The 15,577-nt window shown below is 44.4% G+C and overlaps 1 protein-coding gene across 1 annotated transcript in view; it reads right to left on the bottom strand.

Annotated features, from left to right (window-relative positions):
* Positions 1–15,577, bottom strand: part of MGAT4B (alpha-1,3-mannosyl-glycoprotein 4-beta-N-acetylglucosaminyltransferase B) — a 129,959-nt gene that overhangs the window by 43,614 nt on the left and 70,768 nt on the right. Inside the window, exons 3-4 of the mRNA XM_084839122.1 lie at positions 6,855–7,034; positions 142–282 (exon numbers count right to left, since the gene is read on the bottom strand). Coding sequence (XP_084695248.1) covers positions 142–282; positions 6,855–7,034 — 321 coding nt within the window. The remainder of the gene's footprint in view (positions 1–141; positions 283–6,854; positions 7,035–15,577) is intronic.

Here is a 15,577-nt window from a genome sequence, read left to right on the forward strand (position 1 = left end):
CTTGCCGATTGTAAGATGACATTAGCATCCTTGCCTGTCTTAACTACTCACCTAAGACTGGGAAAAAGTAAATGTGGGCCAGGCAAGAGGTGAAGGGAAGTGACGTCAGGAGCAGCAAGCAAGCAAGCAACATTCTGTTACCTCCAGTGCGCCCCTGTCCTACGTGCACAGCTGGCTGCAGGCTGTTCTCCTTTGACAGCAAATGTGGCAAATGATGAAAAATGGTGGGGAGACGCAGCACATTCTTGTTAGTGATATTCCACAGTTTCAATTTTGTTTCATCTGAAAAAAGAGAGAGAGAGCACGCAATCGCTTTGCAAGACTGTAGAGGGGAAAGAGAGACTGTAAAGCTTTAGGGACATATTCACTTCATAGCACCATCTGGCCAGCTGAGATGATCACTTAACGCAAGTTAATCAGTCCAATCTTCTTCGCTTGCACCCACTAATCCCATTAAGTTTAGTAGGAATTACTTAAAGCTCAAGACAGATGAATATTCCACTTCTCCAACCCCACCAGTCTTTTGAGATGAGGAAAGTTAAAGTTAAATCAGACCTTTGGCAAAGTGCCCTAAATTTGCACCCAGCATTCATGCACTTTCCTTCCCTTCTGAGTGGCTGTGAGATCACCAGGTGCTCCTGAGAGCTCCAACTGAATTGAGGGGGTGTGGCCTGAGTACTCCCAGCAGCTGTGTGGGCAGGAAGTTTCAGTCTGTTTCCCGCCTCCCAGCTGAGCTGAGCAGAGCAGAGGAAGCTGCTCCAGCTGGTCTAGGGACTATAGAAGGAAGCAAGCTCCCAGACAGCGAGCAAACAGGGAGAGCAAACAGGAGTTGGCCAGGAGAATTTGGCAGGGGAGGTCAAGGGGGAGGCCCCTAACATTTTTTTTATTTTTTAAAAAACATTTTTTAAAATGTATTTTTCTTGTAACACACACTTCCATACCAGTGGGACTCTGTTTTTAACGTCCAGTAGACACAAAGAGGGAAAAGAGACTATGGAAGGACAAGACTCTCCAGTGGTGGCGACCTGCAAGGTGTGTGCAATGTTTGTTTTCTTACCTGAGAACAACATGGCCTGCACGTGCAACAACTTCAAGTTGATCACACTGCTGGAAGAAAAAGTAAGAGGGCTGGAGCGGTGACTGTCGGCCCTCCAGGGAATAAGAGAACACGAAGAATTCTTGGACAGAACGGTGGAACTACAGCAGCAAAGTGAAGCACAGAAACTAGAAGAGCAACAGCAAGCTGAGGCAGAAGAGGAAAATGCTGAGGTGAGGAAAAATGAAGTAGAGGATACTCCTTCGAAGAGGGTGACAGTTAGGAGCAGAAGAACTAGAAGACACTCTGCACCAGTGGAAGCAGTGGAGCTATGGAACTGTTTCCAGGTACTTGAGGATGAGACTGGAGGACAGCCTGCAGAGGAAGCATTTCAGGGGAACCTGCATGAGAGTGAGCGAGAGGCTGAAGGTCAGTCAAGCAGAGGCAATGAAACCAAGGCCTACAACAACAGGAAGAGAAGAGTAGTAATAGTGGGAGACTCCTTGTTGCGTGGGATCGAAACCCAAGTATGTCGCGAAGACCCGTGGATTCGCCAGGTATGCTGTCTCCTGGGAGGACGGATTGGAGACGTGACTGAAGGGTTGCCTGCACTCATAAAGCCCACTGACAGGTATCCTTTTCTTCTCATCCATGTGAGAACAAATGATACCATCAAGCGGAGCTACAAAGAAATCACGTCAGACTTTGAAGCTTTGGGAAGGAAACTCAAGAACTTTGGGGCCCAGATAGTTTTCTCATCCATCCTTCCTGTAGTTAGAAGAGGGTCAGAAAGGGAAAGGAAAATACTCCGTGTGAATGACTGGCTACGAAGGTGGTGACGACGAGAGAGATATGGATTCTGGGACCACGGAAGATGGACTGTTGACAAGGGATGGGTTGCACCTCACAAAGGCTGGGAAGAATGTGTTTGGCCACAGCATGAAGAACTTCATCAGGATGGCTTTAAACTGAATCCCACGGGGAAGGGAGACGTAAAGTTGGGGGTAACAATGGATGAAGGCTCATGCACTGCAACGGAGAGAACAGCTCTAATAGCACCCAATAATAGTCTTCACAAACATGTAGGAAGAAAGCCAGACTATGAAGCACATGGTCTTTGATGTCTATGTAGTAATGCCCAGGGTATGGGAAACAAACAGAACAAACTTGAACTCTTAATACAGGAGGGAAATTATGACTTGATAGGTGTAACTGAGACTTGGTGGGATGACTCTCATGACTGGAATACAGCAATTGAAGGATATAACTTGTTCAAAAAGAACAGGAGGAACAGAAAGGGAGGTGGGGTTGCACTATATGTGAAAAATACATATCTCTGCACAGAAATACAGGAGGATGAGCTTCGTTGCTCCATCAAGGGCATCTGGGTTAAAATAAATGCAGCAAAGAATAAAAGGAACATGGTGGTTGGAGTCTACTACCAGCCACCCAATCAAGGAGAAGACGAGAATGAAACTTTTGAAAAGCAAATAGCCAATGTTTCAAGGAAGCATGATGTAGTAGTAATGGGGGACTTCAATTTCCCCGATATTTGTTGGGAGACAAATTCTGCAAAACATTGCCCCTCAAGAAATTCCTGACATGTGTTGCGAATAACTTCCTCCTACAGAAAGTAGAGGAAGGAACTAGAGGATCAGCTATCCTTGACTTGATCCTAACCAACAGAGATGACTTAGTGGATAAAGTAGCAGTTACAGGAATTCTGGGGGAAAGCAACCATGTTATACCTGAGTTCTTGGTTCTAAAGGATGCAAAAGCCAAGTGTAGCCAAACGTGTACCCTGGATTTTAGGAAATCTGACTTTAATAAACTCAGAACAATAGTAAGTGAGGTCCCATGGCAAGCAACTCTAACAAGAAAAGGAGTCCAAGATGGGTGGGAGTTTTTAAAAAAGGACATTCTCAAGGCACAATTACAAACAATTCCAACAAGAAGCAAAGGTGGAAGACAACAGAAGAATCCAGTGTGGCTTCACAAAAAGCTTGGAGATGACTTGAAAACAAAAAAGTACACATATAGAAGTGGAAGGAAGGACAAGCAACAAAGGAAGAGTACAGGCAGGTAGCACAGAATTGCAGGGATGGTGTCAGGAAGGCTAAAGCTGAGAACGAGCTGAGGTTAGCGAGGGAGGCTAAAAGCAACAAAAAGGCTTTCTTCAGATATGCGCATAGTAAAAGACAGAAGAAATAAATGGTGGTTCAGCTATTAAATAAGGATGGCAAAATGATAACAGATGACAAAGAAAAGGCAGAAGTGCTCAATTCCTACTTTGGCTCAGTCTTCTCCCAAAAGAGGGTCTATGACCCCCCCTGGCAAAGGCAAAGTAAAGGCTGAAGGGGCAGGATTGCAGCTTGAGAGCAATAGGCATATGGTCAAGGAACACCTAATTACTTTGAATGAGTTCAAATCTCCAGGGCCAGATGAACTGCATCCTAGAGTAACAAAGGAACTGGCAGACGAGCTCTCAGAACCGCTGTCTGTTCTTTGAGAAATCATGGTGGAGGGGTGAAGTGCCAGATTACTGGAGGAGGGCAAAAAGGGTAAAAAGGAGGAACCTGGGAACTACAGACCAGTCAGTCCGACATCAATCCCAGGGAAAATTCTGGAGCAGATGATAAAGCAATCCATCTGGAAGCACCTTGAAAACAATGCAGCGATTACTAGAAGCCAACATGGATTTGTCAAGAACAAGTCCTGCCAGATGAATCTGATCTCATTTTTTGATCAGGGCACCTCCCTTGTGGACTGTGGGAATGCTGTGGACATCATATACCTCGACTTCAGCAAAGCTTTCGACAAAGTGCCCCATGATATTGTGATTAGTAAACTAGCTCAAAGTGGGCTAGATGAAACAATGATCAGGTAGATCCACAGTTGGCTACAGAATCGGACTCAAAGAGTGCTTATCAATGCGATCTTCTCAAAATGGGGAGAAGTAATGAGCGGGGTAGCGCAGGGCTCAGTCCTGGGCCCAGTGCTCTTCAACATTTTTATCAATGACTTGATGAGGAGGTGCAGGGAATGCTGATAAAATTTTCAGGTGACACAAAATTGGGTGGGATAGCTAATACCTTGGAAGACAGAAACAAAATTCAAAGTGATCTTGATACACTGGAGTGCTGGGCAGAAAACAACACAATGACATTTAATAGGGATAAATGCCAAGTTCTGCACCTAGGAAAAAGAAACCAAATGCACAGTTACAAGATGGGGGATACGTGGTTCAACAACACTACAAGCGAGAAGGATCTTGGAATTGTTGTCGATCACAAGCTGAATATGAGCCAACAATGGGATGTGGATGCAAAAAAGGCCAATGCTCTTTTGGGCTGCATTAATAGAAGCATCGCTTCCAAATCCCGGGAAGTACTAGTTCCCCTCTACTCAGCACTGGTTAGGGCTCATCTGGAGTACTGAGTCCAGTTCTGGGCACCACACTTTACGAAGGATGCAGACAAGCTGGAGAGGGTTCAGAGGAGGGCAACAAAAATGATCAGGGGACTGGAAACAAAGCCCTATGAAGAGAGACGGAAAGAACTGGGCATGTTTAGCCTTGAGAAGAGAAAGGCTGTCACAGAGAAGAAGGCCGGGATCTCTTCTCGATCATCCCAGAGTGCAGGACATGGAATAATGGGCTCAAGTTACAGGAAGCCAGATTCCAGCTGAACATCAGGAGAAATTTCCTGACTTTTAGAGCAATATGACAGTGGAACCAATGACCTAGGGAGGTGGTGGGCTCTACCACACTGGAGGCATTCAAGATGAGGCTGGACAGCCATCTGTCAGGGATGCTCTGGCTTGGATTCCTGCACTGAACAGGGGGTTGGACTCAATGGTCTTATAGGCCCCTTCCAACCCTACTATTCTGTGATTCACTTTTTAAATCAAATCTCAGGGACCTAATTCTCCTTAACAGTTATGTTCTAAATCTGCACCATTTGGGGAGATTGACTGAATGCACACACCAGTGATCCGAAATTTCAAAAGCAAAACAAATCAGTGTGTATCTGCCACACAAAATCCAGTTGTTCAGGATACCTACATTTAATTTAAAAACAAGTAAGGGTCTTGTGGCAACTTAAAGACTAACCAATTTATTCTGGCATAAGCTTTCATGGACTATAGCTCACTTGGCTTGTACCATAATACTTTTATTAGTCTTTAAGGTGCCACAAGACCATTATTTTTGCTGCAATAGACTAACATGGCTACCCTCCGGAAATTTTTAAAAACAAATGTATCTCAAATTTAATTTCAAAATGGAATTCTGTTCTACACCCTTCCAGTTTGCAGTTATAAACCGTTGTAAATCATGAAACCCCCAACATTTTCCAGGTGCAGCCACTCTGAGGCTCTTATGCAGTTTCCACCAGGGGGCACTGAAGTAGTAGAGGTGATACTCTGCCACTCTGCTCCCAGCATAGCCTGTGAAGGCAAGAAAGGGCTTTCTCTGCAGGAGGGAGCAACAGTTAGAGAGGGCCAGGCCTGTGGGAAATCACTGCCTAGAGCCACTTCAAAGAGGGGAAGCAGGTAGAGGGAATGCTTAGAAAGCTTAGAAGCATGAGGGGGTGAGAGGAGTGATAGCTGAGGCAACAGAGGGACTAAGAACAGCAAGACCCTGTGCCTCAGATTCACAAGGGACAAAAAGCTATGGGAAATACAGGGTGAGTAATTTGGTTGCAGAAGACTAAGGGGATCTCTACACCTCAAGTTTATTGCGCATTCAAGGTTGCTCATTCACTGAATTGTGTGGGTCCATTACATGACGATGTCACTGTCCAGTCATTGTTTCACTGTTTCCTCCCACCTATCCCGTGTTTTCCTCAAACAAAAAAACTGGGGTATTTTTCCAGATATGCGCAAATGGAGCACCATGTCCTCCCTGTGTATTTCTCCCCTAGCGTGAATGAAGCACTGAGTGTGGTTGTTGGGGGCGTGGTCATGATGTTGAAGGTGGTGACGAAGGTCTGATGGGCCGAGTGTTTGGCCTTCCCGCTCCTGCGCCATTTTGGCTCCTCGCCATTTTCAGCCTGCCTGTTCAAAACAGAGTGGCAGCGGAGCAGGGTGGCAGAGTGGCAGTGCATGGTGGCGGGGGGGGGGCAGGAGAGTGGAGGAGCAACAGAGGGGCTGAGCAGCAGGGACTGGCCAAAAGCATGGCAGAGCGAGGCGGGGCCCCAGGGAGATTGGTGGGGGGGGCTGTCCATCTGTCAGTCCCCATCCACCAGTAATGTGCAAGGGAAGGGAAAGGGGCAGGAACCCAGGAGCAAGTATCGCTGAACCTGGTGCATGTGTAATGCCTCTTCAGGGAAACATAACACTATGGGAATGGCCATCTACAGAGAAAGAAGCGTGTGTAAAGCGAATCAGTTGTGATCCTGCATTTAAAAAGGAAGCAGAAAGCTCCGCTTTAAATGCAGGATTTTAGGCTGGTATAGAACTCCCCCAAGCACACAGAGGTGGGATTTTTACTGGTGTTTCACATACTATTTAACACCAGCTGGTAAGTTCAAGATTACTGTATGTTTCCAGTGGATTAGGAACATTTTTCATCATATTCACATCACATACATGGCAAGTGTATGATACCTAAAGGGAAATGTTTAATGTCACCACGCCACTCTACCTCTCTACAATAATATTTTCAGAGACCTTTATATGCTCAGCACTGCACCCTGGGACCTGCTCCCTGTGATACGCCTGCCCTGGGACACACAGAATGCCTATCTATCAGATGCTCTATGTGAACGTGCATGGTTTCAGTGCATCATGAGCTCATCCTCGTTAAAGCCTGATTTACCAGATAAGCTGCTCCACGTCCGGTTTATGTCCCGCAGGGCCTGCTTCTCAGAGATGGCTCGTTTTATTTCATCTAGGACTAGGTTCAGCTCTTTAGACCGCTTGAGGCTCTCCTGTTCTGCAGCGTGCAAGCGGTCTCTTAGTGCTAGGAACTCTCGCTGATAGATATCCACAACATCACCTGCAGAGAAGAGAAAATGCTGTATCTTTTTCTTCTGTTGCAAAATGAAGGATTTCTGTACTGTAGACTATGCTATTTTTCTACAGTATTTCAAAGGAGGAGGAAGCATCCTCCTCATACTGCTAATCTGGAAATGGTGGGGGGGAGGTAGGGGGAGAAAATCTCCTGATTTAACTAGATGTATATTAACTCAGAACAATATGTGCCCTCCTCAAGTGGGTCCCACACATCTTTTAAAAATTTAAACATTCACACCTGTATTCATGGTTAATGCCCTTGGGCAGGAGTTCAGATAATACACATAATTTTAGAAGTACCCAGGAGCAAAGCCACAGTTAAATGGTTTATATATAAACCAAATTCCTTTGAAAGTCACCTTGGGAAAGTCAGCTTGCTACAATACATAGAATTCCTATTTTGTTAGAACAATACCTACTAAGGAAAGCAGAGGGAAGCAGGTATTAGGTATATACTTTGTTCATTTTTTTGAAGAAGTAAGATTATGCGAGGTACACGCACACACACGCACACATTTTATAAAGCAAGAGCAGGCAATTTGTGGCCCTCCAGATGTTTTGGACTACTACTCCCATCAGCCAGCACAGTCAATGGTTAGGGATGAAGGCCACAAATTGGCCATCCTTGCTATAAAGATAGTGGTTCATAGCAATAATATACACACTATACATGGACACTATAACAGAACACAAACTATAAAGATAATGGCTCGTATATACACTATATTGGCTCATATACACACGATAAAGTATAGGCCCACTGGCATAATGCTGGGCTCACTGAGAATATGCAAGTGAGAATGTAACAGGACCAGCTTTTTGTCATCTTTGTACCATTCCAAGTAGTGGATAAATGCCACAGAGTATATACAGGCAGCAGTATCTAACCACAAGTTGTTTTATTTCATAGAATCATAGGGTTGGAAGGGACCTACAAGACCATCGAGTCCAACCCCCTGCTCAGTGCAGGAAGCCTGGGTAGTCTCCCATCCAAGTACTAACCAGGGCTGACCCTGCTTAGCTTCTGAGATCATAGTCACTCCTCGCCATAGAAGTTTGTATGAGTGTGTACACACACACACACAAACACACCATGTACTACTTTCATGTATGGGCTGATCTACTGAATTGGTATAAGGTCACATTAGTGAATTTGTGCACAGCCTAGCAAATCCTGGCCTTTTAATAAGACCTCAGAAGTATTTCAGAAAATAGCCAATGGAAACTAATTTGATAATCCTAATTTCTCAAGGGTTAAGACCAAGAAGATACAGGGAGGAAACTGAAAATCCTACTTTATTTATCATGAGGAAATTATTTCCACAACAATCCAGTTTAGGCAAAATCCATCATGCAAGTACTGTTCTGGCTTGTCCTTTCAGGCTGGGCAATTATAGGAAATTTCATTCTGCAAAACCAAAGATTGGGGGGCGGGGCAGAATAGGATCAGAACTATATTTGAAGCAAGAATGGGCTTCCCTCAACTAGCCTAAAGTTTAGCTAGTTCCCAAGTATTATTACTATAGCAACCAGTGCTCCTGACAGCAGCCACTAGAAAGACACAAAAATAGCCTCCACAAAAACAAACCAAAAAACAGTCTCTCCAGTTTATTTCCCACACCCCTGATAAACTGTGTACAAACTGGAATCCAGAATTCCAGCAGTGAGCAACTTAGGGAGAAAAGAAAAGTAATCAAGGGGCTTAATTAAAATTCCAGGCCAAAGACTCTGTAATGAAAACAGCATTTGAAGACTAACGAAGCCAGGATTCCTACCACCATCACCTCATAGCAGGCCAGGGGAAGCTCAAAAGTCATACCTACAAGGCTCCTTTCTCTCTCCAGCTGTGCCTGAACTGCCAGCTGCTTCACAGCAGACCTGCATGAGGGGACAGGACCTCAGACTGTCCCTTTAGACAGATGGCACAAGGCAGCTCTTGGGGAAACAAAATCAATGGATAGCGCGAGTATTTAATTAGCAGGCTGTTAGGCATTTCCCCAAGTGTCCTATATGTAAACCATGCTCATGATAAGCTAGAAGCATACTGCAGGCAAAGTCAAATTCATATTATTTTCAACAGGAATCATAGAAGAGTAGGGTTGGAAGGGGCCTACAAGACCATCAAGTCCAACCCCCTGCTCAATGCAGGAATCCAACTCAGAGCATCCCCAACAGATGGCTGTCCAGCCTCATCTTGAATGCCTCCAGTGTGGGAGAGCCCACCACCACCCTAGGTCATTGGTTCCATTGTCATATTGCTCTAACAGTCAGGACGTTTTTCCTGATGCTCAGCCGGATTCTCGCTTCCTGTAACTTGAGCCCATTATTCTGTGTCCTGCAATCTGGGATGATTGAGAAGAGATGCTGGCCTTCCTCTCTGTGACAACCTTTCAAGTACTTGAAGAGCACTATCATATCTCCCCTCAGTCTTCTCTTCTCAAGGTAAAACATGCCCAGTCCTTTCCGTCTCTCTTCATAGGGCTTTGTTTCCAGTCCCCTGATCATCTTTGTTGCCCTCCTCTGAACCCTCTCCAGTTTGTCTGCATCCTTCTTAAAGTGCGGTGCCCAGAACTGGACACAATACTCGAGATGAGGCCTAACCAGTGCTGAGTAGAGGAGAACTAGTACTTCCCGGGATTTGGAAGCTATGCTTCTATTAATGCAGCCCAAAAGAGCATTGGCCTTTTTTGCAGCCACATCCCATTGTTGGCTCATATTCAGCTTGTGATCGACAACAATTCCAAGATCCTTCTCGCTTGTAGTGTTGTTGAACCACGTATCCCCCATCTTGTAACTATGCATTTGGTTTCCTTTTCCTACGTGCAGAACTTGGCATTTATCCCTATTAAATGTAATTCTGTTGTTTTCTGCCCAGCGCTCCAGTCTATCAAGATCACTTTGAATTTTGCTTCTGTCTTCCAAGGTATTAGCTATCCCGCCCAATTTTGTGTCATTGCAAATCTGATCAGCATTCCCTGCACCTCCTCATCAAGTCATTAATAAAAAATGTTGAAGAGCACTGGGCCCAGGATTGAACCCTGTGGTAACCTGCTCATTACCTCTCCCCATTTTGAGAAGATCCCATTGATAAGCACTCCTTGAGTCCGATTCTGTAGCCAACTGTGGATCTACCTGATTGTTGTTTCATCTGGCCCACTTTGAGCTAGTTTGCTCATCAGGATATCATGGGGCACTTTGCTGAAAGCTTTGCTGAAGTCGAGGTATATGATGTCCACAGCATTCCCACAGTACACAAGGGAGGTGCCCTGATCAAAAAATGAGATCAGATTCATCTGGCAGGATTTGTTCTGGACAAATCTATGTTGGCTTCGAGTAATCACTGCATTGTTTTCAAGGTGCTTCCAGATGGATTGCTTTATCATCTGCTCCAGAATTTTCCCAGGGATTGATGTCAGACTGACTGGTCTGTAGTTCCCAGGTTCCTCCTTTTTACCCTTTTTGAAGATAGGAACAACATTAGCCCTCCTCCAGTCATCTGGCACTTCACCCGTCCTCCATGATTGCTCAAAGATAATAGTGGTTCTGAGAGTTCTTCTGCCAGTTCCTTTATTACTCTAAGATGCAGTTCATCTGGCCCTGGAGATTTGAACTCATTCAAAGTAATTAGGTGTTCCTTGACCATATGCCTATCGATCTCAAGCTGCAATCCTGCCCCTTCAGCCTGTACTTGCTGTTGGTCTTCTAGCTTCTGTTCTTCACTTTGCTGCTGTAGTTCCACTGTTCTTTCCAAGAACTCTTCTTCCCTGGAGGGTCAACACTCACCACTCCAGTCCTCTTACTTTTTGTTCCAGCAGCATGATCAACTTGCACTTGTTGCATGTGTAGGCCATGTTGTTCTCAGGTAAGAAAACAAATATTGCACACACCTTGCAGGTCACCACCACTGGAGAGTCTTGTCCTTCCATAGTCTCTTTTCACTTTTTGTGTCTAGCTTCCTGGTTGTTCTAGAGGTGCCTGTGCCTGGTCCTCTACTCACTCTTTGCCTTTGTGTCCTTTGTCTCTTCTGCCACTGAAGCTCTCCTGGCCAACTTCTGTTTGCTCCCCCTGTTCACTCGCTCTGATCGCTCACTCTCTGGGAGCTTGCTTGCTTCTGTAGTCCCTAGACCAGCTGGAGCAGCTTCCTCTGCTCTGCTCAGCTGGGAGGCGGGAAACGGACATATCCAGAAGGCAGTGATGGACAAGCGGTGGCTCCTGCAGCCCTGACTTTTTCTCCCATAGGCTTCTGTTCTAGGTCAGTTCCTTCCTCCCTATCTTAAATTCAGCCATGAGTGAAGACAGCAGGATGACCCTGCTCCGATCCTGCTGGCACAGAAATCAGAGCTGTAGCACCTTCATGGCATGTACAGGCCCTGGTCATTCTGAGTGATGGACCCCAATTAGGCACTTTGCAGAAATAAAACTGCAGCAAAGACAAAGGTGAGGATGATGGGGAAGTGAGAAATAGTTTTAATAAATTGACCCATTTCCACCAAGAGCACCTGTCTTAGACTGTGAAAAGTGCTGATGTTTTGCAGTATCCACCAGTAAACATAACATTCCCAGCACTATCTGCAGTTGAATAAGAACTTGCATCTGTTCATGGCAGATGTCCAAGGCTGACCCTCACACTCATCAACAGCTGCATTCTCAAGTCATTACTGAAGCAAATACTACAGAGCAAATAGAGCCCTATCACACCTCTTTGTATATCCTGCAGAAAACCTCTCTTACACCAACATTTTTGCACTGTGTCTCTTTTTGAAGGAGAGATTTCACAAGCCCACATTCTACAGCTCCATTAGTAAAGCCAAGCCCTTTCCTTCTTTAGATTCTACTAGCTTCATCTGCCAAAAATTGTTTAGAAGTGCTGAGGACAAGGCTTAAGAGCGCTGAGGAAGAAATAGGCCTTTACAAGTTATTTAGATGCAAAACCATGTCCATACTAGCTGACAAAATGAATATGGATCTATTTTGAACCATAACAGAGATGTCTCTCTTAGCATAAACGTTCAAGAAAACTACCAAAACAAACCCAAGCCAAACACACCGTATGATGTACAGACACAGAATGCAAATAAAAGTAGGGGGTGGGAATCTAAATATAGATAGACACGTTGCTGGTATTAAACAGGGTACAAGAAATGGCTACTTGAATGTTTCTTGTAATGTTGGCACTCAAGCCCCATCTCAAAGGATGCGTGCAATCGAAAGAAGGTCTTACTGAGGTTGCAAAGAAGTTTATGTCAAAGCAAAGTCCAAAGTCATTTTCTTTTCTTTTATTTTTTAAGGAATAAAGGACATGCATAGAACAGCAGCATGTTAAAACAAGTATCAGCTACAGATATGTTTGATTAATCGTTTGACATTTCTTCTTCACACTAATAACTCTGAATATTTCATAACTATACATGGCATGTACACAAATAAGTAGAAATTACACAATACAAGTAGAAAGTGGTCTCCCTATGACTCCATATCATTTTCAGTTAGTTTATCCCATGGATATTAGAATAAGTCTATACCACCTAATTTTAAGAGCTTAAAAAGTGCATGAAAACCATCACATTCCTATCCAGATCTATCATTTCCCTCCTGAAGACCATTTAAATTCTAAGTACTAAGGACCATTTTTCATATTACTGTCATGCTGCACACACACTCTCCCTTATCATTCATATGGGAAGAAGAGTTTGCCTTTACTAGAATTATGTATTTTTGCATTCTCTACATATCCACATATTTCTTGAAAGGAGACATGTGAATCAGGGTATATCTGCACAAGCTGATCTGTTCCATAGAGTATAACTGGTAGTTTGGAAAGTATATCCTAAACTTATCAAAAAACCAACACTCCATATCTAGATCATGTGTATATCAGTGGCAAAACCTACAGTGGTTCACAAGTTATGGTTGAACTGAACACACAAAAGCTGGGAAATCATTTTTCCAACCATAACACCAGCCCCCTTTCAAACCACAATGCACCTTGGACAAAGGGACCAGCACATGTGTGGCAAGTGACAAAGGGCAGGAGCCCATTGGGATGCACACGTGACTGTTGAACCACAGGGCTCTGGGACCTATCACTCAACAGCCTGAGTGCTCAGACCTGTGAGATATTACTGTGAGATAATACATTGTTACACAACGTAGCAGCACAGACTTAAATACATTCCCCTAACCCCTATTTATTCAGCCACAACCCCATGGAAATAAAAAGTGTGAATCAACCACCCTTCTGCAGGGGCAGGGCACAGCCCCTGTAATTCCCTCTCCCTGCATTGAACCTTGATTGACCTGGACCAAGCTGCTCTGCCATGGGGCTCCAGATGGCCCCTTTAAATCCCCTCCTTCTGCCTGCATGCCACAACTCAGCGGAACATTCTGAAGCCTCCAAGCAGACTCATATCTCTCCCAATCTTTGACTGCTTTTGCTGTATTTCAGCTTGGCTGCTAGGTAGCCCATTCTCTCCTAGCCTGGCAAATTTGACGGGTTTCCATCCATATTTTACACGACAGGCAAAATATGGTCATGCCTTTCCACTCTTTTTTCTCGAATTTTCACACTCAAAAAAATTTCTATGCCTATGCACTAGAATAACTCCCCAGGGACCTATATCTCAACTGGCAACACTAACTTCTGCCCATGAGGCCCTGCATAGGCAACTAATCCCTTTTCCCTATAACATACCATAACAAGCCTTGTTATGCACCAAACCTAGCTAATCTGCTATAACATTATGTAGCTATCCAAGTGCAACATTTGGGGCAGATCAGACAAGGGAGAGTTTAACTATGCCCCCAAAACTGACTTTTTGCCCCCATGGGAAAAATGTGCAAAATGGCGTTCCCAACCATAGCTATGGGTGGCCCACCTGGGCCATCTACAATAGTTCCAGTTGCTCATAAAACAAGTATTAGCCTTACCACAATGACCTTAAACATAATAAATAATCATTTTAACAAAAGTTTAGGAATGCCCTTCAGCCTGACTATTGTCCTTCCTATGCCATGTTTATTGTTGGGTTGCTTGTCTTTCACAGCAACTGTGTGTATATTCACCTATTCACCACCCCTCTAGATGCTTCATCTGTACATTTCCCTCATCATCTTATTCGGGGCCAAATGACATGTTATGTTAATTGTGTAGTATGTTGCTGAGCCTAATAGTTTTATTTACTTCAGTGTAACTCTGTGTGGTCCTGATTCAGATCAGGAGCAGTGCACATGGGTGAGTAGGATTACTTCCCCCATTTTCCCCCTGAAATTCCACCGGTTTTTGAGGGGGGGTTAAAAAGAAAGGAAAAAGTCTCCACTGGAGTCAATGGAGGCTTCCCCCCATTCTTTTTCCAGTCCCCACCCTCCACCCCTTACAGGGCTATTGGAATTTAAGGGGGGAAATGAGGGGAGGCTTAAGCCTGGTTTGTGCTGGTCCCAATCCAAATCAGGAACACATGCAGTTACACTAAAGTTAATAAAACTACCAGGCTCAGCTAACTATACTACTCAATGTGCCATTTGGCCCTCAGGCATCTCACAGACAAGTCCCATTTTCCTCCCTTCTCTCATTTAAAGGTTTTCCCAGTTCATCACTCTTATTACTGTAGTTCACAGCTGCCTATATACACATTAGGCATTAAAACACACACTGAAGCCCACAGTGAAGATTCAACCATAGTACACTAATCACAAGCAGAAGAAGACAGCACATGTAGAAGTGTTAACACGCAAAGCAATGATTAAAGAAAAAGGGAAGATGAGAAATGCCAACAGGTGCAGCAGAAGGACATGGGTCTCTTCGCACAACTCCCAAGACTGAAGCTATAGTAAGTGAACCACCTTTTAAGGTGACTACCAATTTTCATTTGGCATTAGTCATCTAGTTTTAATAAATTAACAGTGCAACTTGTTGTGGAAGGGTGATTTCAGTGGCACAGAGTGCATACAGATACATGGAGCAACGTGCCAGATCTGCAAGTGCACTCACCACATTTTGTTTAGGTATACAGTCTTCTCTCTTGCACTGGGAAAACCAGTTCTGCATTGGGGCAGTACCACCTGGCTGTGCAGTATGCATAGCACTGGTTGGCTAGAATCTAGCCGCTAGAAGAAGGGTAAGCAACGTGGTGCCCACGGGCACCAATGTGCCCCCAGACACCTTCCTTGGCACCTGCCAAGATACCCTACTCCTCCCAATTTTCATTTTAAAATATTTTTATATTCTTTTTCTGGTAGCTTTGACAGCTTCAAAGTGAAGGAGGAGCCTCTAGCTGCTCCCATCTTAATTTTCCATGAATGCCTCTTGGAGGTTATCTGTCCTTTGTGACAAGCCACATCCACCTATGGCAGCCATTTTATCGTTGTGCCCAAGACAATTTCTCAAATTTTCATTTTTTTAAAAAAAATTCCAAATGTGTCCATGGGTCCAAAAGGTTGCCTACCTGTGTGCTAGAACTAGTGATGTTGCTAACCCTCCTCACCAGAGCAGCTTTTCAACATTTTAAAAATAGATTCTCTTTTTTAAAA

Source organism: Heloderma suspectum, chromosome 2, assembly GCF_057233095.1.
Source record: "Heloderma suspectum isolate Gila_16-S chromosome 2, 16-S_ref, whole genome shotgun sequence".
NCBI lineage: Eukaryota > Metazoa > Chordata > Lepidosauria > Squamata > Helodermatidae > Heloderma > Heloderma suspectum.